Consider the following 25,181-nt stretch of genomic DNA (forward strand, 5'->3'; position numbering starts at 1 on the left):
GAGCTAAAATTTCTCTGGCTTCAACAATGTCGTGCACTGTTGATCAAATGCTGCATCTCCAGCCTTTGGCACGAGATATGATCTCCTTGATAATGCATCAGACAACCCTTGTTGCTTCCCAGGCCGATAAGTAATAACAAAGTCGAACCTGGATAGCGACATACTCCACCGAGCTTGACGCTGATTCAAAACCCGAGCCGACATAAAATACTCCAAATTCTTGTGATCCGTATATACGGTCACTGGATGTGCAGTTCCTTCGAGAAAGTAGCACCACTCTTGGAAAGAATCTACTATAGCAAGGAGTTCTTTATCGTGGATCTCATAGTTGATCTCAGCAGCAGAGAATTTTCGAGAATAGAACGCAACTGGATGGAGCTTCTCATCTACGCCCATCTGTGAAAGTACAGCTCGCAAAGCAAAATCAGAAGCATCTGTCTCCAAATAAAAGGCCTTTGTAAAGTCCGGATGTACCAAGATTGGAGCTGTAGTAAATACCATCTTCAAATCTTGAAATGCTTTTTCTTCGATAGGTCCCCGTTCGAGCTTGTCCTTACACGTTAACCGAGTGAGGGGGGCAGCAACTTGAGAATAATTCTTGATGAAGATCCGATAGTAGTTAGCAAATTCAAGAAAACATTGTACGTCCCTAACCGTCTTCGGAACTTCCCAAGACATGATTGCTTCTACCTTCTTTGGATCCATCTTCAAGCCTTCCGTAGTCGCGATGAATCCCAAAAACTCCATCTCAGTTTAGTGAAATAAGCACTTCTCCAATTTGGCATAGAGTCCTCGCTCCCGTAGTTTTTTGAGTACCAGACGAACGTGCTTCTCATGTTCTTCCTCGTTCTTAGAAAATATCAAAATATCATCTAGATAGATGATAACAAAATCATCTAGATGCTCTCGAAAGATGTCATTCATCATGTGTTGAAAGATCGCTGGAGCATTAGTAAGACCAAATGGCATGACATTGTATTCAAAATGGCCATACCTTGTTCGGAACGCTGTCTTCCATTCATCTCCTTCCTTAATTCGCATAAGGTTGTAAGCTCTCCTTAGGTCAATCTTTGTAAAGATCCTTGCACGCCCAAGTTGTTCTAGAAGACCAGAGATCAAAGGCAGTGGGTAGCGATTCTTTTTTGTCACCTTGTTGAGACCTCGATAGTCCACGCACATCCGTAGTGAGCCATCCTTTTTCTTCACAAATAAGATTGGTGCCCCAGCTGGCGACTTCGAATGACGGATGAAGTTCTTGGCTAGATTCTCGTCAATGTACTTCCACAACTCAGTCAACTCCGTCTGCAAAAAATTGTAGATTGGTCCAAAAGGTAGTTGTGCTCCTTCTTGTAATTCAATGGCACAGTCATAGGGTCGATGCTCTGGCAGCATATCAACATTCTTCTTTTCAAAGACATCTTTGAATTCTTCATACTGCTTTGGAATAACCAAAGTTGGAGTTGCATCTTCTCGAGTCGGAGTTACGAAGATGACAAGAGGTGTATTTTGCTTGGCTTCCTTCATAAAAGCCCTTGCACCTATAAACAAGGATTTGTTTCTAGACATTGTCTTGGCAGATTCCACCTTCAAGGAGTTTGTTGAAAATGTCACTTTTTGCAACTTCCAATCTATCAATGGATTATATCTATCAAGCCAAGATAGTCCCAAAATGATAGGACATGAAGGGGTCTTGATAACATTAAACACAATATTGCTCTCATGGTTTTCAAGACGTACCTTCAATGGTTTAGTTTCATGGATAACATTGCTCGAAGACAATGGTCGTCCGTCTATGACTTCTACATGGACAGGCTTAAGTTTCTTTACAAGAGAAATATTGTGAAGCTTGGCAAACTCTTCATCTATAAAGCAAGCGGATGCACCCGAGTCTAATAAAGCATCGACTTGTAGTTCTTGAATACCCAGATGTAAAGGTACCATAAAACAATCTGAAGGTTGAGCTGAGAGAAAGGGACCTTGATTAATTTTGGATGTTGAGATGTCCAGCCACACGGTCCCTATTGTGGCTGGGCGTCCTTGTTTTCCTGCATGCTTGTACTCCTGAGTCTGGTTGTTTGAGGCTTCTGTTTCTTCCGACAATCTACAGCTTTATGGCCCGCTTCTCCGCAATATAAACACAAGTTTTGTTCAAACCGTCGCTTCCTTTCCTCAGCTGTGAGGGGTTTGAAACGTACCGCATCAATTTGCATGGGTTCAGGATCTGTGGAGTGATTCTCTGGACCTTTTGAAAATGTAGCAAATACTCCATCATTTCTCCAGCTTGATCGTCTTTCTTGTCATAATTCAAAGAGGTGGTTGTCACAAATAATTACCTGAGATATAAGTTCTTCTAAAGTATCCGCCTTAGGCATGGTGATCAATAAGTTCTTGACATCATCTCTCAGTCCATATTGAAATCGTGTCATGAACGCTTTATCATTCCAATCAAGATCACATGTAAGCTGTTGAAATTCTGCAACATAGATTGCAACAGAACGTGATCCTTGTCGCAGATTTTGTATCTTTCTTTCAACCACTCTTTCTCAATCGCTATCTCCAAACGCAGCAGTAAGTCTCTCTATGAAAGCCTCTAGGTCGTACAATATTGGAGAATCCTTCTCCAATAGTGGAGTAAACCAAGAGCGAGTATTTTTTGATAGAAGAGTACCTATGAAAGCAACCTGGGTAAATCCATTCGAATAACGAGAAGGGTATAGGCGTAGGTAAAGCCGTACTTGTTGCACAAAACCTCGGAAGTTGGCTCTTGTTCCGTCAAACTTGTCTGGCATACTCGCTTTTGGTTCTTTCGTACTAATCCTTGAAGTATCCATAGGGGTCGTATGTGACACATGTCTTGCTTCTCTCAGTCAAATAATCTCTTGTTAAAGGCTAGGAATTTCGCGTCTAGCTTCTTCGGTCACTAGATCAATTTGAGGTTCTTTACTTGGATTGCAAAGAAATGCAATCTCCTTTCATACACTATTCATAAGAGCTTGAAGATCTGCAAGAGTTGCCACTCTATTGTCTACTTGTGGAGATGCACTGTCTATGACCTAGTCTACTTCCATATTTAGAGAATAGATGGATTAAAATTTTGAGAGAAGAAGAAATTGCTAAGTTTCTTGGAGAAAATTGTAGCACTACCTGTCACTAAAACCTACTCGGAGAAAAGAAAAAAAACACTAAACGATTTCAGTTTTAGAGGAGGATAATCCGCAACCTCTAAAAATGCCTCAATGCTTTCGAGAAGAGGAGTAATCCGCACTCTATCAAGAAGGCAAAGCTCTGAAATCGATGTTAACAGTCTTTTTTACTAGCTATGCTAAACAAAAAGAAGGAATTAATATCAGTCCAAGAGAGGGTAATCCGCAACCCTTAGAACGCTCAAGTATATCCAAGGAAACGGGTAGTCCACTCTCTGCCTCAAAGAACTAAGCTCTGATATTGTGATTGAGAAAATATCAGTTTAGAGGAAGGTAATCCACAACCCCTAAAGCGCTAGAATACCTTCAAGAAGAGGGGTAATCCGCTCTCAAACAAGAAGGATTCAGCTCTGATATTAAGATAAAGGTAGTCTCGACAAACTGTCACGGACCAAAAATACAAACAAGAAATCTAAACAAGAAGTTCAAGAAGAAATGACAAGAACTAGATTATCAGATGAGTACAAGAGCAACGCCAAGAGAATTGAGCTAGAGCTTTAAGAAATGTGTTGTCGAGACTGAAGAACTCTTCAGCCTCGACTCCTATATATACTACTGGCCTATGGTTCTAAAGAAGCGCATCAAGAAGCTTCCCAAAAACTATGAAGCTTCTCGAGCAACTACCCAAGAGCTAGGAAGCTTCTCAAGTAACTTTCTAGAATCTACTAGAATATTCTAAGAATCTTCTAGAGCCTTCTAAGGGAATCTTTAAGAAATCTTTAAAGAATCTTTAGGGAATCTTTAATGAATATTCTAAGAGAATATTCAACGAATCTTCTAGAAGTTCCTAGAGACTTCTTTCTAGAAGGTTCTAGAAACTTGTCTCTAGAAAGGTCTAAGGACTATGTCCCTAACAGGCACATGGCTAACTTGTTGACCAAGTTTCTAACCTAAAAGTCAACTATGGACTCCTATAAGGTCAAAGCAGCGTCTATAAAGCTTCTAGGAAGCTTTTCTAGAAGATATTGCACAATTAACCTACTTTTATCTACTTTTATATACTTTTATCGACTCTTGTAGGTAATTATATGTATATCCGTGATATTACCTCCCCTTCTAGGAACAAGTTCCACGAGGAGCGGTGATTATATGTTGAGAAAGTCTAATATGCGGCGAATTATATTTGCTACATACTCTGATCTCTATTCTCTTCGAAGGTAGTTGATCGGTCCTCTTAGCCATCGATAGTGTCCCATTCCAGGGCAAAAAGACCACCCTGTTATTTGATCATTATTGAGGCCTTCATAACTTCCTTCAAATAATACATTTGAAACACCATCAGCAATCGTTCCTATCTCCAGTAATATCACCAAACATCGAGAATCTCTTCCAAGGTCGTGATACCAAACGCGTTGTATCTCACCATCTATTCGAGGAAGAACATGTCGTTCTTGAGGATCTTCATCTCGGTTGCGTCGTCTTGAAGGTTGTGACAATCGCAATGTCTCATCCGATAAGTCAGCAAACGAAGGTTCTTAAGTTGAATCCGCTGGTTGTTGGCTCTCCATCTAATTAGCGTCACAAATGCAAAGAAGTTACAAACAAGGATAGGAAATTGAATGTTATCTTGCCTCAATCTTGTCTCTTTTATAAGAGAGATTTTCATCTTGATTTTGATGGATGTCGTTGATGAAAAACTTTGACTTTAGTTGATGCATTTGCTAGATTCCTAGATGGCTCCCATGTGCATTCACTAATATCATATCCGTGCCAATGAACAAGATATTCCAGCTTATTTCGGCGCCGCCTCGAGTCTAATATCTCTTCCACCTCAAATTCTTCATTATTATCTACTTCTATAGGAAGCGGTGGCATTTGTCTTCTTACTTGTATATCCACTGTCTTATATGGTTCAAGAAGAGACATGTGGAATACAGGATGGATCTTCATTGACTCCGGTAGATATAACTGATATGCAACTCGGTTGATCTGTTCAGAAACAGAAAAGGGGCCAAGCCTACGATAGTCCAACTTGTCACAAGGTCGAGTAGTCTTGATATTGCGACGAAGTAGCCATACCTTATCACCCACGTCGAGTTGTGGTTGCTCCTTACGATATACATCTGCGTTTATCTTTTGTCGTTCTTGAGCTTCCTTCAATTGCGTCTTCATTATTGTATGTAACTCTGACAACCGATTTGCCATATCTTCTGCTGCAGGATTATCAACTTTTGAAAAATCAAAAGTATCAAGTCGTGGATGATAGCCATAATTGGCAAAGAAAGGTGTTTGTTGCGTGGAAGAATGTACCGTATTATTATAAGCAAACTCTGCCAATGGTAAAAGGGTTGTTCAATCATCTTGTTGATAGTTGATAGTACACCTTAAATATTGCTCCAAGACTTGGTTTACGCGCTCTGTTTGTCCATCAGTTTGAGGATGGAAAGCCGAAGATAGTTTTATGTCTACTTTTAAAATCTTGAAAAGAGTCCTCCAAAATCTCGACACAAATTGAGTTCTCTTATCCGATATGATATCTTTAGGTAATCCATGATAGCGATAGATATTATCAATGAAAAGCTTAACTGTTTCTTCACCTATGATAGATTTTGTACATGGCACAAAATGTGCCATTTTGGTGAAATGATCTACTATCACAAATATAGAATCATAAGATCTTGAGCTTGGAAGATCTGTGATGAAATCCATAGAAACAGAAGACCATGGTTATTCTCGTATAGGTAATGGCTGAAGAAGTCCGTAAGGTCGATGACGAGGAATTTTTGATCTTGAACAAATATTACATGATTGTACAAAGTCTTTGACTGACTTCCACATTTGTGGCCACCAAAAATCTCTTGATATGAAATCCAAAGTCTTATTATATCCAAAGTGTCCTGCTGCTGGAAAATCATGACGTGCTTGAAGAACACGTAAACGTGCTTCTCCTTCTGGAACATATAGGCGTCCTTCAAAATATAATAGATTATTCTTGAACTCGAACTTAGAAGAATCCTGAGACTTGAAAGAATTATTCTCGATATCATGAACAAGAGGGTCTGAGGACATACTGGACTGGATTTGCTTGAGAAAAGTTGAATCAACAATCAATGTTGATTTCATTGCTCGGAGATGAAATTGCTCCGGTTTCAAGAGGACTGTTCTTTGTTGCTCAAAAGCTGCATCTCCTTCTTTTGGTGCAAAATAAAAACGTCTAGATAGGGCATCGGATAAACCTTGTTGTTCTCCTGGCCGATAAGTAATAATGAACTCGAATCTTGACAAAGACATACTCCAACGAGCTTGACGACGATTCAACACGCGTGTTGACATGAAATATTCGAGGTTCTTGTGATCTGTATACACAGTGACTGGACTAGAAGCGCCTTCTAGATAATGACGCCATTCTTGAAAGGAATCCATGATTGCAAGCAGTTCTTTATCGTGGATCTCATAATTGATCTCGGCTGCTAAGAATTTTCTTGAATGAAAAGCTATCGGATGAAGTTTGTCATCTGTTCCCATTTGTGATAAAACTGCATCCAAGGCAAAATCTGATGCATCTGTTTCCATAAAAAATGCCTTGGAAAAGTCAACACGATATAAGACTGGTGAAGAGACAAACGATGTCTTCAAGGCTTCAAATGCTGCTTCCGCTTCTTGATTCCATTAGAATTTATCTCTACTAGTCAAGCGTGTAAGTGGAGCTGCAACTCATGAGAAATCTTTGATGAAGATCCGATAGTAATTGGCAAATCCCAAGAAACATTGGACATCTCTTACTGTCCTTAGAATCTTCCAATCTATGATTGTTTGGACTTTCTTAGAATCCATCATGAGACCATCATTTGAAATGATGTATCCTAAAAAGTCAACTTGAGTAGTGTGAAATACACACTTTTCCATCTTGGCGTACAATCCTGCATCTCTAAGTTTTTGTAATACTTGACGAACATGTATTTCATGTTCTTTGACATTCTTAGAATAGATCAGGATATCGTCTAGATAGCAGACGATAAAATTGTCTAAGAATTCACGAAATACATCATTCATGAGATGTTGAAAAGCAGCTGGTGCATTCGTGAGTCCAAAGGGCATGACATTATATTCGAAATGTCCATACCTGGTTCAAAACGCAGTCTTCCATTCATCTCCTTCTTTGATCCGTACTAGATTATATGCTCCTCTTAGATCTATTTTTGTATAGATCATAGCTTGATTCAACTGGTCAAGGAATCCTGATATCAAAGGTAATGGATACCTGTTCTTGATTGTGATCTTGTTGAGTCCTCGATAATCAACACACATTCGTAAATATCCATCTTTTTTCTTTACGAATAGAATTGGAGCTCCTATTGGAGATTTTGAATGGCGTATGAAATTCTTCGCTAAATTCTCGTCAATATATGTCTTGAGTTCAGCCATCTCATCTTGCGATAAACTGTAAATTGGTCCAAATGGTGGCTGAGTTCCTTCCTTGAGGTCGATTGAACAATCATATGGACGATGCTCAAGAAGAATATCTGCATTCTTTTTCTCAAAAACGTCTTGATACTCTTGATATTGACTTGGAATGCCACTTGAAGTCTTTACGTTTTCAGAAATAGGTGCAGCATAAATAGCAAAAGTTGATCCTTCTTTTGCTATGTGTATAAATGCTTTTGCACCTATCAGTACGGGTTTTACTATACTAGACTTATAACTTTTTACTTGGTTGGTAGAACTATTAATAACGCTCTGGAAAAAGTCAAGTTTACGCGAATTCCAATCTATTCGAGGGTTATATTTTTCTAGCCAGGATAAACCTAAAATAACTGGATTGGACGAGGATTTAATTGTGTTAAAAGCTATGTAGCTATCATGACCGTTTATTGTTACTTTTATAGGATGAGTTTCATGAGTGACATCTCCAGAAGACAAGGGACGACCATCTATGACTTCTACATGTACGGGTTTAGTTTTCTGTAGAAAAGGTATTTTACGACTTTTAACAAATTGTTCATCTAAAAAACATGCTGAGGCTCCCGAATCTAATAAAGCAGAGGCTTTGTAATTCTTAGGTCCTAAATATAAGTCTATTATAAAACAAGGAGAGGTTTCTGAGGAGAGGATAGGACCTTCATTAGGAATTGTACAAGATTCCAGCTGCATGGTCCCTATTGTAGCTGGACGAATCCGTTTTCCGACATGTTGTCTTCTTTGACCGTCGTACCCCTCATTTTATAGTTGCGTCGTTTCTTTGGACAATGTTGAGCAGTGTGCTTAGGTTCTCCGCAATATAAACATAATCCTTCTTGACGACGACGAATCTTTCATTGCTTAGTTAGGGGTTTAAAACGTACCGCGTCAATTTGCATGTCTTCTACTTTCGAATGTACATTTGGCAAAGATGTTGATTTTGCCATTGAGTAATAACATTGAGGTTCCCATGAATGATTCTCGGATCAAAATTTGAAAAGTCGATTATCACATTTTACCGCATAATCGATTGCTTGATTCAAAGTTTGAGGATCAGGTAAGTTGAGCATCAATTTCTTTACTTCGTATTACAATCTATAAAAAAATTGACTGATGAGTGCAGCATCATCCTACTTGATGTCAATTGCAAGTTATCAAAATTGTGAAGCATACACTGTTACTGAGCGATTTCCTTGTCGCAGAATTCGGATCTTATTTGTTACAATACGAGTTGCATCGTGTTCACCATACATAGATCGAAACTCCGCCAAAAAAGCTTCCAAATTATCCAATATTGGATTTCATTGTTCAAGAAAAGACGAAAATCACAATAATGCAGAACTAGAAAGTAGAGTGCCAATAAACCTGACTTGTGATCTTGGAGTTGGATAGCTTTGCGATTGAAGTTCAATTGCCAATTGTACTTGATTGATGAACCCTCAAAACTTAGATCTCATACCATCAAATTTCTCGGCTAAGGCAATTCTTGGTTCTCTAGTGCTTACAGGGTGTTGTACAATTGGAGAAGGAACGTGATTTGTTGTAGATGTTGAAGCAGCTCCGATCATCTCTATATCCCCACTTTCTGCTATTCTTGTTCTTTCTTGTGTTGGTGAATTGAGTTGATGCATCGCAAGCATTAACTCCCTCATTTGCTCTTGCATTTGTGCCATTGCACTCTTCATTTCAACAAGCTCTGCCATAATGACACTAAGAAGAAAAATTTGTTTGATACTGCTCAAGCCAAAAGAAAAGAAAGACTTGATAACAAATAAGATACTAAGAAAAATATCAGTTTAGAAGTGGGTAATCCGCAAATTTCTAATACGCTTATGTTTTGTCAAGAGAAAGGGGTAATCCACTCTTACTCAAGAAAAACAAAGCTCAAATATTGTAAGTGTACTCTTGTCAATCTGTCAAGGACAAGAACTCGATGAAAAACAATTCAGATAAGTGAGCCTTCACTCAAAGAGAGGTAAATAAACAAATATATATATTGAAAGAGAAACTGGAATGGCTATTGCCAAAAGACAAGAAAACTAGAGACCCTTGAAACTAGACTAGAAGCAAGAAAGGAGTTGACAAGAGTGAAGAGAGCTTCACTCTTGCCTCTATATATATTATCTAACTAGAAGCCACGTGGCGATATTCTATAAGACCTCTAATATGTGTTGACTTTCTAGGCCACATGTCTTTGCTTGCAAGGCAAGTTTTCTATGAGTGGACTACGTAGTTAGCTTGTCCTTCAAGCTACCAACATGTGTGGCACATGGCTAATTTGTTGACCAAGTTTCTAACCTAAAAGTCAACTATGGACTCCTATAAGGACAAAGCAGCGTCTATAAAGCTTCTATGAAGCTTCTCTAGAAGATATTGCACAATTAACCTACTTTTATCTACTTTTACATACTTTTATCGATTCTTGTAGGTAATTATATGTATATCCGTGACATTATCATCTGTGACTTGATACTTTAAACTTTTCAAAAGTTGATAATCTTACTGTAAAAGATTTGACAAATCATTTATTAGAACTACATATAACAATGAAGGCATAATTAGAGGAAGGTCAAGAATGACAAAAGATCAATGTGAATTCATATTTCAATGAATAACCATAATTTTATATAGATGACAAGGTATGGTTACTTTTTTGTAATATTAAAACTACTTATCCTTATGATAAGCTAGTATATTGTAAGCTTGGACCTTTTCCTATTTGTGAAGAAGTCAATCTTATTGCTTATTGATTACATCTATCAAAGTTTATAAGGATCCATCTTGTATTCAAAGTATCTTTTTTTGAGCCATATAACTCAATGAATATCTCAAGAAGAAAAAAAAATGCCACTTTTTTTCTTTTATAGAAATGGATAATAATCAAGAGTTTGAAATAGAAGAAGTTTTAGATTGAAGGCAATACTAAAATAGATTAGAATATCTTGTTCATTGGCATGAATATGATATTAGTGAATGCACATATAAACCAACAAAGTATCTTGCAAATACAACAAAGAAAGTTGAGGCTTTTGATCATTTCCATTTATCAAAATTAAGATAAAGAATAACAAATCTTTGCTTTAAAATAAATAAGATACAAAGAAGATAGCATTCTACTTTCTATCCTTGTTTGTAGCTTTTGTGAATTTGTGGCATTAAGGAATTAGAGAAATAACAACCATCAAAATCAACTCTAGAGCTATTGCTTGTTAAGTTATTGGACAAGACATTGTGATTGTCACAACCTTGAAGACAACCTAATCAAAATAAAGATTCTTAAGAATAATATGTATTTTTTCAAATAAATGGAAAAATATAATATATTTGATATCACAACCTTGAAAGAGATTCTTGATATTTGGTGATTTTATTAGGAATAAGAATGATTCTTGATGGTAGTCCAAATGTTTTAATTGAAGGAAGTTATGAAGGCCTAAATAACAATCAAATAACAAAGTGGTCTTTCTACCCTAATATGAAATACTATAGATGGGTGAGACGACTTATCAACCATCTTCAAAGAGAACAAAGATCAAGATATGTGGCAAATATAATTTGCTACATCTTGAATTTTTTCAACGTATGATGACCGCTCTTTGTGGGACTTGTCCCTAAAAGAAGAAATAATATCATAGATATATATATTTATTCCAATAATTATCTATATGATTAAATAGAAATAATTAAAAATAAATTAAATTCATCATATCTCTTAGAGAAGCTTTTTAAAAGCTTCATACACTCTAGTTTGACTTTACATGTATTTCTAGTTAATTGATAGGCTAAAAACTTGGTTAACAAATTGGCCATCTAACACACATATTAATAATTTGTAGAACAAGTTAACTATGATGAACTTATATAGATAATTTGTCTTATAAATTAAGTCATATGTCTAAAAAAATTAACACATGTTGGAGGTCTTATAGAATATTGTCATATAGCTTCTAATTAGAGAGTATATATGAAAGTAAGAGTAAAGCATTCGTCACTCTTTTCAATGGCTTTTTAATTCTTAGTCTTGTTTTAAGAGTTTTTAATCTTCTTATCTTTAGAAATAGTCATTCTAGTTCAATATATTACCATCTTTAAGTGATTTTCTAGTCTTTTTGAGTGATACAAGAATATATTGAGATTTTCTTTCTTTGAAATTTATATCCTTGAAAATATTCTATTTTTTAAAAGAAAGAATCAATGTGAAAAAAATAAAGAATATTATTTTAAAGGTGGTTAGTCTAAAACTTTTAAAATAAATTTTTTTTAAAAAAAAAAAAAAAGAAAAAAAAAAGAAGAAGAGATAATTCATGTACTTTAAAAATAAATAATAATAAATTAATATTTTTGTTAAATTAACAAAGACATGAAACAACAACAAAATTCTAAAGAAATAATATACTCTTGTGATATTTAAAAGAAAAAATAGGCAATCTATAAATAAATACAAGAATGAAACTAGAATGACTATTGTCAAATATAAAGCAAGTAGAGATTCTTGAATATAAATAAGATTATAAGGCATTAATAAGAGTAAAAAATGCCTTGCTCTTGCTTCTATATATGCTTTTTAATTAAAAAATTATATAAAAATGTTCTATAGATTATTTAATATGTATCAAATTTACAAGACTTGTAAAGTGAATTTCTTACATATACACCACATGACTAATTTGTAAAACAAGAAGTTAGCATGTGCAATATGTGGCTAACTTATTGACCTACTTTTCAATCTATCGTTTACATACAAACACTTAAAAAGTCAAATGTGCATCTATACAGCTTCTAAAAAGCTCTTGATAAGATATTATCAAATTTACTTACTTTTATTTCAATAGAATTCATCTTATCTTCTTAATTATTAAATCTTCTAAAAAACTCTTGATAATATTGATGTCTATGATAAAAGGTTTTTTTTTATTATAAAATTTTTAAAAGTATATTTTTAAATTATTTTACTTATTTATTTATTTTTATATAAATAAATCAGAATTTTATTTTATTTTAATTTTTTTAATAATTATCATATAATTTACTTATGATATGTATTATTTCAATAAATACTAAAATTACATATTTATTAAAGAAAATTACGCCCCTCAAAAAAAATCCAAAAAATGCACTAATAATTATTAATTATTAAATATTAAAAAAATTATAAAAATTATGCTCTCTTCTTCAATTAATTTACTTCAATAATATTAATTTGAATGAAAGTAAGGATAAAAAAAATTATTACTTGGATGAAATTGAATCAAGTCTATCATATATAAATCATGTTACAGTTGGTATTTAATTTTTGTATAATTTATAGTATCTTAGCATATTATATATATATTTACATCATGTACTGTACAATCTATATTATATAGATATTATTAGCCACAAATTCTATCAATATCTTTGGAATATAATTTTAGACTCTTTTATATTAGCAATATTATTATGTTACAATAGATTTTTAATTTAATGATTTGGAAAGGCTAGAAGTTTAGGTCTACAATAGAGAAGGGCTTTGAATCTAGTTTGGTGCTAAAAAAAGATATCTTCTAGTATTATTAAAGCTTGGCAACTAATAGATTAAATATTATTAATAAGACTTTGATAATATGGGCTAATTCTACTTATTATGCCTTTGCTTCTAAAATGATTGTTTACAAATTATTTAAGATGAGAGATTTATTTGAAAATAAATATTCAACATCTAATTATCTCAAAGCACATTAATAAAGCTCAATATCTACAAGTAGAGTTACTTTCACCTTGTTTTAGCTTATAGAAGATTATAATATTTTTTTATTTAGTAATCTATTAGTTATTACTTTTACAAAGAGATTTTATAGTATGATATCTAAAAAAAAGATAAGAAGGAGCTTTAGTTTTCAAATAGATAGATAGACAAATTTAAGAAGAGATTTCATATCAAAAGCTAAAATTGTCATAAAGAGGATGCATTTGCTAATACTTCTCTTAAGACCTTGAGGAGGATGAAGGGAATTAAACTTCTTATGTGTCAATATTTGTTTTTTGAAATATTCAATATGGATGAAACAAACTTCTTTTATAGGATTAAAACAAATCATATAGTTGTTACAAAAAAATTGTCTAAGAAGATGAAGGAAAAAGAAGACATTACTCTTGAACTTATTAGTACCATTAAACTTCTTCTTTTAGTTATCAACAAGTATATGAAGCCTTAAGCATTTTCATGTAGGTACATTTTTCAATCTAGATAAATTTAAAATTAAATGGTTCACAAATAAGAAAGCTTCAATGAATATAAGTATATTTGAAGAATTTATTTTTAATTTTCATAAGATGATGGTTGTTGCACAAAAAGAAGAAGTATTATTATTAATTGATAATTTCTTAGGTCACAAAGTACCTAATATAGGTCAACAATGAAAAGTGACTTGACTTAAATTTGTGCCTCTAAATACTAGAAGTAGATTCCAATCTATAGATGCATGAATTATACAATCATTCAAAGCTCAATACCACAAGCCGCTAATTCAACACTATAAAGATTTGCTTATAGAAAATAAGAACAAAGATGTCTATATATATATATATATATATATATCAATTTGTCACAATGCTTGGTGCATTGGAGTTATAACATCAACAATCATAATTGTTCAAAAAATATACATATTTTTTTGTTTCATTTTGATAGTACAGAAGTAGATGAGACAATCATGAGAGATAGAGAAACTTAAGAAGAAATATAGAAGAAAAAGTGGAAAGAAGTTACTACCTTTCTGGAACAATTGGCACTTGTATTTGCAAAGAATAAAACGCCAATACACGACTATGCACTGCAACAATCCAAAATTTGCGGCTCGAAACTCCTGAGTTGATCACAGTCTAGCCCTTGGTTCGTGAATAAATAGAATTGTGCTGGTCTGCAAATTTTTCCTGGTGCCGATCATCGGAGGACGGTGACGTGCATGGATGGAAGCATGCAATCAGGATTCCATCGCTGAGAGAGGGCTGAGCTGGTGCAGCTCAGCACGTCAATCTTACATGCTGAGGTATGGATCGGGTCGTTCTGCCTTTCCCGAATTTTAGAGGCAGGAACGGAAGTTTATGTCCCGTGCGCCTCCGGCGATGTGCAGGCCTTTGAAACTTAATCGCATCGTTTGCACCATACAGATATTGCCACAATTTCATAAATGACTCGATCTGACTATCACACCTCTAAATAATTACTCCAATCTAACAAATTTCCGCTACTCCACCACCACCTTCAGCACATCCAGAACTTCTTGTCTCTACGCCTCAACCTCCACATAAGACTTAGGGGAGACGAAATGGAGTTTGATTTCACCAATGCACAACGTCGTATCAGGAGGAAGAGCGAGAGCTGCAAGCGCTGTGAAACCTACAGACCGAATTCCTAAGCATCAAGAAACAGCAGGAGGCCACATCGGTGTGACGGGACACAACATGAGCACCAGGGCGGGGCCACATCAGATCCCATATCTGGGCCATTATTGCCACCCGGTGGAATAAAGCTCCACCGTCGAAATCTGCCTTTCGCTTTCATCCTCCCCGTACCTCACTACCATCACTCGGTTGCAATATGTCCGCTATCGTCACCTCAGTATCACAACCTCACGATCAATCCATTAAAAAACACAGAAAAAAAAGGTCACCACTGGAATTCACACCACTAGTCGGAGCACCATCACCGGAGCCCACATCCCCATCGCCACCGCCGCCCCCATCGGCACCACGAGAGAAACGAAGGCAGCACCTCGATTCTGAGTAACAACAAAGCGGAGACGACACCTACATGAACACGCAGCTAGTACTCTCATTAAATCTCTTAATTATGCATGCACACGAAGAGACGGAAAAACTGAACTCGTCTCGCTGTGGGAAAGAGCATTTGGAGTTTATCCTTTGTAACTTACTGCTTCCTGGTTTCAATTATCAATAACAAACCCCCAGGTGCTAAACTCAACTGGAAGTTCTACCCCCATACATACACTTCTACCGTAAATGTTTTCAGGATTACGCGGAGCCAACGTGAAGCCATGCCCAGTGTACTTTCTGGTAATAACACCGAGCACCCAAGTGGGGGAAGGTAGCAGAGAGAACGCATTGTGTTTAAGTCAACCGCAATAAGCGCCCAAAAGGATCCGGAAGCTAAAGATACTCAATACTGTGATTAAAATATGCAAAAGAATTGTGTGCCAAAGAGAAGAAAAGTGTGATAACATAGAAAAGGTTTCTCTTAAAATGGAATGAAGTAGCGGAAGAGATGAAAACCGGGCACCAGCAAAGGCTTTGTCGTAGATAGACCGTCCCCAGAAAAAGAGTCGCCAATCCCCAGAGAGAAAAAAAAAAGTAAAAGAAAAAAAAAGAAATCTGTGTGCTTAATAAAATAAAATGAACACAAAGGAATGGATCTAATGATATCATGCTCAGGCAGGAAGCAGTTCCTGTGTGGTCGCAATTGGGTTGAGAGGGGATGGACGATGATTAATGTCAGGGATCGATGATTGATCAGGCTGCGGCAGCAGCAGGTGCCACCGAATAATATCAACCAGATCATGAATTGGGTGGTATGGTAGAAGGGTGGCCTGAGCAAGCACGATCTGAAGCGGCAGTGGTGATCGATGCCTGTGGTCCCCTGGCTTCGATCGTCATGGAGCGTCAGTTCATCAGCGAGTGGGTGGATCAGTCAGATTGGTCTCGGATCTGCAGTCGACGATCTTCCAGCCAAAGAAGTCCTTTAGTTTGCGATTGACGACGGCTTTGAGTTCCAAAGAGAGATGGAAGAATGAGTGGGAGTGATTGATCTAGTGACGCGGTACAGGGACAAAGCCATATCACGAGGAGGTACATAGCTGGGTGTCCTCGAGAAGTGGGACAAACGACGACCTTTTCTCAGTGGTGTCGAAGGCGGGATGGTTTGAAGGAATAGTCCAGGGAAGTTCGATTTCGGAGAGGATTCGGCAGTGGTGACCAGGACTGGCAAGTAGTTGAAAGCGAGGGACAGTAGTTGGAACTGTCGGAGAGCACCTCTCCCTTGATTCCACAAACGAAGAGGAGGAGGTGTGTCTGCCTGCGGGCAGTCAGAGAGTGCACACGGATACTGAGCTTCTTCCGCTACTTCAAATCGTCTTGCACTTGAACTCTCGTAGAACAACTCTCGTGGTTGACTTACTCGAATTGGGCTGAGCTCGCCCCTGCCTGCAAAAACGGGCTGTGCATGCGTAGGCGGCCATCCGAGGTTTAGCTGTTTCAGAAGCTGTCGACTTCGGCAGATTTTTTGTCTGCAGTAGAACTTGTGTCCAGCAAGTGAGGATCTGACCTTGAGCGTGGGAAGGGATATTATGCCCCTGCCATTTGAGGTTGGTGAAAAAACATTAGTAGATATCCGGAGGCTTGTGGGGGAGAAGTGTATAGGCGAGTGCAGGTCGATCTTGTGACTGAGAGGAGTAGGATTATGGAATTATGGAGGATCGCCTGAAAAAGAAGATTTTCATGTGCTGAATATTGTCTGCGAGATTTTGAGAGGATATGGGTGTGGAATGCATTCTGTAAAGAAAACGCTAAGCCAGAGCGAGAAAGTTAAGGGGTTGGAGTTCATGGCCGCCTGGTGTAGGTGCAGGTCGAGGAGCGCACTGTCCTATCCTCTGAATCTGGATTTGGGCATGGGGGCCAAAAGCTCCGGAGCATCGCTGCGTTTGCAGCTCAGTGTCTTACCTTGAGGTGTGTGGTTCCCTCAACTGCTGTTTTCGGTAGCGTTACTAGCTGGAATCATGGTTTTTTGGCAACCAGTAATCATAGCTTTCACATTCACCACAGCTTGTAATTTTCTTCTTAACTCTCACACGAACTTGAATATGTTTTAGAACAGCTGAGCGACCGATTACACTTGCAAACAAACAAATGATCGATGCAAGAGTAATCGAGAAAACTTGTAGGGCCCATTCATGCTTACCACGTGTTTGTCTCTTTCTGGTATTAATTTCCCGCAGTGCGAACCAGAGGCATGAACTTCTTGTTTAGGGCAGTGAAAAAGAAGTTCGAACAGAATTTTTTACTGTATTGGTATCTATCAAATAAGGCTCACCTTTCGGAGATACAACAGCATTAGATCGCAGAGAAGGTCTGCTAAAATACAGCTTTCTTGTGTTAGTTTCGTCCTCTTCTCCATCAGGTCCTTGTGTGTCCGAAGTGTCCCTGCGGAACGACCACCATACCTTATTGAAAACTCACTTGAATCCCAGAGTTGCACTCTATTGTTGTTATGTTAAAATGGTTTCAGGTATTACATCGCTCTTTCTATATCCATGTTTGATTCTTGAGAGGGACCGATGGGCTACTCAAGTATTCTTTTCTGGCTCGAAGGGTGTAGAAAATTACAGCTTGCAGGTTAAGTCTGCACTGTGTGGAGTCAGGTATTGGTCTTTGCCAACGAGAATTATTCTGTAGTACGGGTCGGCACTGTGCTTTGGTCAAGTTTAACATTCGAAGTTCTTTTGAGGGTTGTGCAGGCAGCTGTGAATGTTGCAGCATTATTTATTGGTGAACCTATTTGCTTTTAAGTGATCCCTTCGACTATTGTGAAAAAGAATATGTAATGATCAACTGCTGAAACACAATTGAAGTAGTTTCGATTGAAGATAACATGTCAAAAGCCAATGAAGCAGACTATAGTTTGAGCCTGTATTGTGCATGTTGCATCGCATTTTTGCTTAGCTTACGCTAGGGGAGGTGAGCCATTCATCTTCGCGGCTCATGCAAGACTTGGAAATACTGAAGCTGATGGAGAATAGTAAATCTCTAGCACTGAACTTCCCCTTTTGTACGATTGAGCCAAGTGTTGGTGTGATGACTTTGGCAGGTAATTGAGTGTGCCATCTTTACTTAGTTTTTACAATAGTTAAATTTTTGGATGTCGCTGGTTTTGGTAAAGGGGAGAGGTATGGTTCCATGACATGAAATGGTATTCATCTCATGTGGATTGTTTCTTGAGCACTGTTTTGTGCTATTGAGCGATTATCTGCTACGACAAGAGTGTGGCATGGTTGTTTGGGTGGCCATTGAATAAGCCGTTTGTTCTAATGAGAACCTCTCTTGGAAGCTTTGAGCCTGGTTATTACTCAGCACGCAATAGAAACGTTCGATGTGCATAATGAGCCACAGGCACCTTCCAGTTGCTAGTCTGGAGTTCAGTGGGTGGTAATGGTTTGACAAGTCCAATTGCTGTGTTTTCTCATGTTATCGATGTTATCTCAATCTGATTGTTGTCCATTACACCGGAAGCTTTGTGCTAGAATTCTGTAGTAGCGTTGTATTCGTCCTAGAATTTATATCAACAAAACAAAAAATTACAAAACACAAAAACATAAAAGAAATGCACAATTTGCGAATTTCAGCCAGAGCTTGAACGTCGGTGTCTTTAGAACTCGGACGAGTCGGACCTCGATTTACAGAATGTTACTCTGAACATTTACATTCAACTTGGAGAGCTAGTGTTCTGCAGATGAAGTTGAGTGGAACCACTCTGCATCGCGAGACCGTTGGCTGAGGCCCGCTCGCAACATTGTCAGTGTTTCTTGTTACCTGCTAAAACTTCACATAAAACTCAAGATGAGATCGATGCGGGCATATGGCGATGAGTTCGTGGTGGTGAGTGTGGGAGAACAACCAGAAGTCGATCTCACGGAAATTACCATTAATTGTCCAGACAAAGTGGGACTTGGCTGCGACATTGCCCGTATCGTTTTCGAGTTCGGCGTGAGCATCACAAGAGGAGGTGATACGAAATTTCAGGGTCCAGTGCAGGAACTTGCGATGCATTGTGCCTCATGGATTCATTTCCAGTAATGTACATGACTTTCTGATTTTGCTCTGCCACGATATTAAGTCACTTTCATGAATTCGCAGATTTGGTTACCGATGGCCGGTGGTGCTTTGTGGCGCTTTGGGTGATTCCGAGAAAGAGCATGTTGCCCATGCGCTGGACACTGATGAAGCAACGACTGGAGGAGGCTTGCCCTTCTAATCTCCCATCGCTACTTCCCCTTCCTAGCCCTCCAGTGTCACTGTCACAAAGAATACTGCTCCTCCAAGTCAGCTCAATCGATCGCACTGGCCTACTGAATGGTAACTAAAATTTATCACTGCGGCCCTGATCTTGATTGATGTGGGTCCTCGCTATTTCAATCCTCACAACACACAAGTGCATCTCATTTCCTCTAAGTTGGAGACAGATTGGTCATCTTTGTAGGGGTTTGCTTCTACAGATGTGTCACAAAAGCTTTGGGAACTGGAGTTCACAATTCATAAAGTGAAAGTGTCAACTACCCCGGAGGAAAAGTCCATTAACTTTTTCTTCATAAGTGATAGTAGGTATGTTCGTCCTCTTTCTTCAAAATCCCATTTTGCAAACTACGTAGGTGATGAAAGTGTCAACGAGGAGTTCAAGAATGTGGTGTGTAGCTTGTTGTCGCGCTGACTGGAAGTGTTTGGTAATGAGTGCAGGAACAAGCTGCCTTGGAGGAAACGAGGGGATGAGGTGGTACAGCAAGTGAAGGAATTGCTCGGTACCAACTGTTCGTGTTGTGATATCCAGCAGGCGAGTCAGGAGCTCCGGGGGCTTGAAATTCTTCCCCCACCTGCCTGGCTCACTATGGATTTGGTCTATGATGAACCTCCTACATTCGAGAAGAGAAGGAGCGATAGTATAGGAATTCAGAACGTCTCGTCGGCCACAATTGAAGTGAAGGATGATACTATCAATAGTCCTTTACACACTCTGCTTCAAGTGACGTGCAAGAGGCGCAAGGGCCTGTTGTATGACACTCTCCGATGTGTGAAAGATTTGAAACTTCAGGTGGCACATATGCGAATTGCCTCACTGGAGGACGGCAATAGCGAGATTAGCGTCTTCTTCTTAGATTGTAAAGGTCGAAAGGTTACAGATCAAGCCAGTAAAGACAATATTCTGTACTCCGTTCGAGAAGCAGTTGAAAACCCCCTGCGCATCAAGATTATCACTCGAGGGGTCGACACCGAGTTGTTCGTGTCCACTCCCATTGAAAATTGCGGAAGGGGCCGTCCTCGCGTCGTATACGATGTGACTCTCGCTCTGAAATTGTTAGATGTTGGCATATTCCAGGTTTACACACCCCTCAACATTCATTAATTCTACTGGACCTGATTGGATTTGTGTTAACACAATCCAATCCCTTCGACCATTTGAGTTGAACTCAACCCAGTTCTGACATTTGTAAAAACCTTTTTCTGTTGGCACAGGCCGACATTGGACGGCATGAGGTGGATAATCACAAATGGGAGGTGTACCGCTTTCTGCTGTCGGATAGAGAAGATTTCAATTTGACTTGCACCAAGAACCGCAACCTGATCATCGAGCGGGTGCAAGATATGCTTTTGGGGTGATGAGGTTGGATCTCCTCTTCACCTTCATTCATGGATGCTGCTGTATTGGGAACAATTGGAGGAACATGGGCAGGAGGCCTTGTCACATTGGTAAGCTCCTCTAAAGATAGGGATGGACATTTCAATGTTATACTCTCACCTGGGTCATTGGTTACAAGCCAAAACACACTGTTGCTTTCTCGATGCCGTTGCAACTGCAACAATATACCTGCCGATTAATTTTTTTTCTGTGAAATTTGTGAATAGTATGTGAGACGGACGTAATGTATACTACGACGCGAGCAGTTGCTCAATTCGTTCGTTCCCTGGGCTTGGCTAGCCCGTTTCTGTAATTGTGGAAGCCTTTCAGCTTCATTTGAAGCCCTCGCGTTTCTCGTACTATCCAGGCACACTTCCTTGGACGTGATCGGTTCTCGTTACAATTCTGGTGTCGTTCTTTTGCAGGTCATGCTCTTGTCATTCCCATCATATTTATCTGCAACGAATTGCACTAGATATTGTTCTCATCATATGGGCCGTATGATGTTGACAAGGGAATGCAAGCATACAGAGACCAAAGTCAAATGTTGCTGTCTAAAGCTTGCTTTTATTGTTGAGAATAATCCAAGCTATTGAATGAGAGCTTGTTTTCTTTTCCTTCCACATTCACCCTTCGGCAGATGCTTGTTTGATGTGTTGGCCATATATCTAGAAGTCCACTTTGAAATGTCATGGTACAAAAGCCTTCCAATGATCTTCTGTTTGGCAAAAAAAAAAAAAGTCTTTGGAAGCTGTAGTTATTGGGAATAGGAAAAAGTGAGAACGAAATAAATTAAAATACATATATATATATATATATATATGAAATGTTTGTATATTTAATGAGAGAGAGATATATATGTGAGAATGGAATCAATGATGAAATATGTATCACTCCCACAATTATGACATATCAAAAATTAATGTTTTTGTTTTCAATGGTTTTTTTATGAAATTCCGCTGAAAATCACCTTTTTGACAAGCACATATTGCAATATCTAGGAGATACCATTGTTTATGCCTTGTGAAAAAAATATTTTACAATTCAACTTCCTTTTTAAAAAAAATAGGTTAATTACTTAATGTATAATGCCAACAACTATTAAAGAATTGTTCACAAACCTGACAATAGAAAGAGATGAGTTTTTGGTTCCAGCATACATTGAGCGTACACTGGAAGTAGATTCAAAAGTATTTGGACAAATCCAAATTTTATTTTAAGCAAACTTGAAAAGTTTTTGTATATGTATCTTAGTGAAAGAATGCCAATTGTGGCTCACAAGAGATTAGGATTTGGCTAAGGGCTAAGCAAGGATTTAAAATACGTGTTCATCTAAGATAGGCCCAAATTCCTTTTAATCTAATCCAAATATTTAACTTTATAAAATAATATATTATATATCATCTAAGAATATATATATATATATATATATATATATACTTTAGCAGTTAAGTTTCAACAAGTATGTGGGGAATTAAATTTAATATTTAGTCATGGAAAGTTGATCTTTGGTGATATAAAATAAGCCTCATTAACAAGTATCTTTTTTAATTTAATAATATAAATTAGAATATTTTATGTATTAAATTTTTTAGAGTATATATATATATATATATATATATATATTAAGCCAGATCATGCATATGTTGTATTTCAAATTTATAGTTACTCTTCAATAAAACTTGCTTTCATTATATTTTTTACATTATTCATTGAGAAAATAATTTGAGAAATCAATATTATCTTTACAAGCAATCGAACCAGAGAAAACTTCATGTAGATTTATAAGATTAGATAGTACTATCATATTAAATGATAATTTATATAAATTATATATAAAGTAAATCTGAAATGAATTTTTGATATATTATTTATATTATTTATATATATTTATCAAAAATATTATTTATGTATGATAGTACTGTCTAATCTTATATATTTTTAAATAATATATTTATAAGATTAGATAGTACTATCATATATATCAAAAATATATATATTTATACAAAAAAAATTGGTATATTAAATATATTATTAATATATATTTATCAAAAATATTTAATATTTATATTTAATATAATAAATATATTAATATATATAATAAATTAATATATTATTTTTTATCTTTACAAGAAATCGAACCAAAGAAAACTTCATGTAGATTTATAAGATTAGATAGTACTATCATATTAAATAAATAAAATTATCATTATATATAATCAAATGATTTATAAAACATTTGATTATAAATTTATCTAAATAAAAATTATACAAATCATTTGATTATAAATTTATCTAAATAAAAATTATACAAATCATTTGATTATAAATTTATCTAAATAAAAATTATACAAATCATTTGATTATAAATTTATCTAAATAAAAATTATACAAATCATTTGATTTATATAATTTATATAAATAAAAATTGAGAAGCAAGCTTAAAGGGAGAAGAATTGAGGTCTTGGACATTAAATAGCAACTTGGAGCTTGTGGAGAGGGATAGATGATAAGGCACTTAGATGGCACCAAAGAGATCCTAGGTTTGAATTTCTATGGTAGTATAAAAGGAAAGAGAGAATATTCTTCTAAAAATCCTCAATTTATTTGTTAAAAATATCTAGAGGGTTGATCTTGTAATGCTTACATTGAGAGATTATATTAGATGCATGTCGCCTATAGGTAGAAGCAAAGAATCTTTCTTGTTAGTAATATAATCTGAGATACCTATGTCTTTTAAATATTCATCTTCTTGATAGATTGGCATATAATTTCTTCTAAAAAAGAAGGAACGACAAGTTGATAGTGGCTAAAGTGTGTCGACATCAATCCTTTGGAATCTTCAATCTAGTTTTTTTCTTTTAAATAAAAATACTTCAAATAAAATAAAATTTAGGGTTTAGGATTTGAAAATAGGATTTAGGGTTTAAGATTTAGGATTTTGAAGGGGTAGCAACCTTCTTTGGAGAGAAATATAAGGACTTTCAAAGAAGGTTTTGAGCTCTTTCATGTTTGTTTTACAAACATTTGATTGAAAGATTTTTTGACAGTATGAAGAGCAAGGGGATTTATGAAAGGTTTGTATTTTATTGATTATTGTATGTGTCTTTTTTTAAAAGTTTTTATAAAAAAAAATAGCACAATTAATAACAACTAGAGGCCTAATGTTTTTTCAAGGCAAACTTTCTCTCTCCACAATAGCAACTGTGGTGGATTCCATGGGGACTTTAATTTCTTTGTCTTCTCACATAGCATTATTGAATTTCTATTAAAAATAAATAAATAAATATATATATATATATATATGAATTCAAGCATAAAAAAATATTTTGATGCCCTAAAAGAGTGTGATGTTTTGACAATTTATTGAAACTTTAGAGGCTCTATTCTAAAAGCACAAAAGCTCTTTAGGATTTGAGAATGACACCTTGTAAGTTTATTAACAGATTTGTAACAAAGACAACTTTGAAAGCCTAATAGCAAAAATTTAGATGATTTATATAGTATCTGAAGGTAATACAGACAAATGAATAGGTAGCAAATTTAGAATTTTAGTACAAATTAGACAATATTTGCAAGTATATGTATGTATATATATATATATATATAGCAATGATAATTTTTAGCAATAGTGGTCCCTTTGATAATTATAAATAATTTTATAACACATTTTAGATTTCACAAAAAATCTTTTATTATTCTTTTATTCCATCAATAGTCTTGAGCTATATTTAGAAGCCATTTTTGTTTGGATTTTAATTCTTTTATTGTCTCTTTATTGCACCAAGAGTTTTGTATTGCTTTAGAAGAAACTTTAGGTTAGATTGTAAATATTTTTATTATTTTTTTGTTGCACCAATTGTCTTTGATTGCATTTAAATGTCACTTCACATTGGATTTCATATCTTTTATTATTCTTGTATTGTACCAAGAATCTTCAGCTAGTTTTTTAAGCCACTTGATTCTAAAAAAAAACTTAAATCAATTATGATATTAATAAAAAAAAAAGATTAAAAAATATATAATTTTCATATTTAAACTAGAAACACACATATATATATATATATATATGTATTTATTTATTTATTTTTATATTAAAATATCTTTGTAATAATATTTTTTATTATATTTTTAAAAATAAT

General features: G+C 36.0%; 1 protein-coding gene and 1 long non-coding RNA gene across 14 annotated transcripts; both read left to right on the forward strand.

Annotated features, from left to right (window-relative positions):
* The first annotated feature begins 16,820 nt into the window (after window positions 1-16,820).
* Window positions 16,821-17,852, forward strand: LOC149989172 (uncharacterized). Its single transcript, XR_016503401.1, has 2 exons — window positions 16,821-16,960; window positions 17,215-17,852. It is a non-coding gene; the product is annotated as an uncharacterized LOC149989172 (long non-coding RNA).
* On the forward strand, window positions 16,935-21,662 carry LOC112283526 (ACT domain-containing protein ACR9). 13 transcript variants are annotated; one of them, XR_016503397.1, is made up of 8 exons: window positions 17,879-18,013; window positions 18,315-18,459; window positions 19,102-19,374; window positions 19,506-19,724; window positions 19,865-19,970; window positions 20,103-20,739; window positions 20,877-21,110; window positions 21,465-21,662. XR_016503397.1 is itself a non-coding variant. In XM_024522324.3 (7 exons), exons 3-7 carry the CDS (start codon window positions 19,209-19,211, stop codon window positions 21,018-21,020), a joined length of 1,272 nt encoding a protein of 423 aa, XP_024378092.1. In that variant the 5' UTR covers window positions 16,935-18,013; window positions 18,315-18,459; window positions 19,092-19,208; the 3' UTR covers window positions 21,021-21,398. The 13 variants fall into 13 exon arrangements, 9 of the variants coding, with proteins under 9 accessions (XP_024378092.1, XP_024378097.1, XP_024378094.1 ...); XM_024522324.3 differs by lacking the exon at window positions 21,465-21,662 and having other exon boundaries at window positions 16,935-18,013; window positions 19,092-19,374; window positions 20,877-21,398; XR_016503398.1 differs by lacking the exons at window positions 17,879-18,013; window positions 18,315-18,459 and adding an exon at window positions 17,180-17,321 and having other exon boundaries at window positions 19,092-19,374.
* Window positions 21,663-25,181: the final 3,519 nt, after the last annotated feature.

The sequence above is a fragment of the Physcomitrium patens genome, chromosome 6 (genome assembly GCF_059467195.1).
Source record: "Physcomitrium patens ecotype Gransden chromosome 6, ASM5946719v1, whole genome shotgun sequence".
Taxonomy (NCBI): domain Eukaryota; kingdom Viridiplantae; phylum Streptophyta; class Bryopsida; order Funariales; family Funariaceae; genus Physcomitrium; species Physcomitrium patens.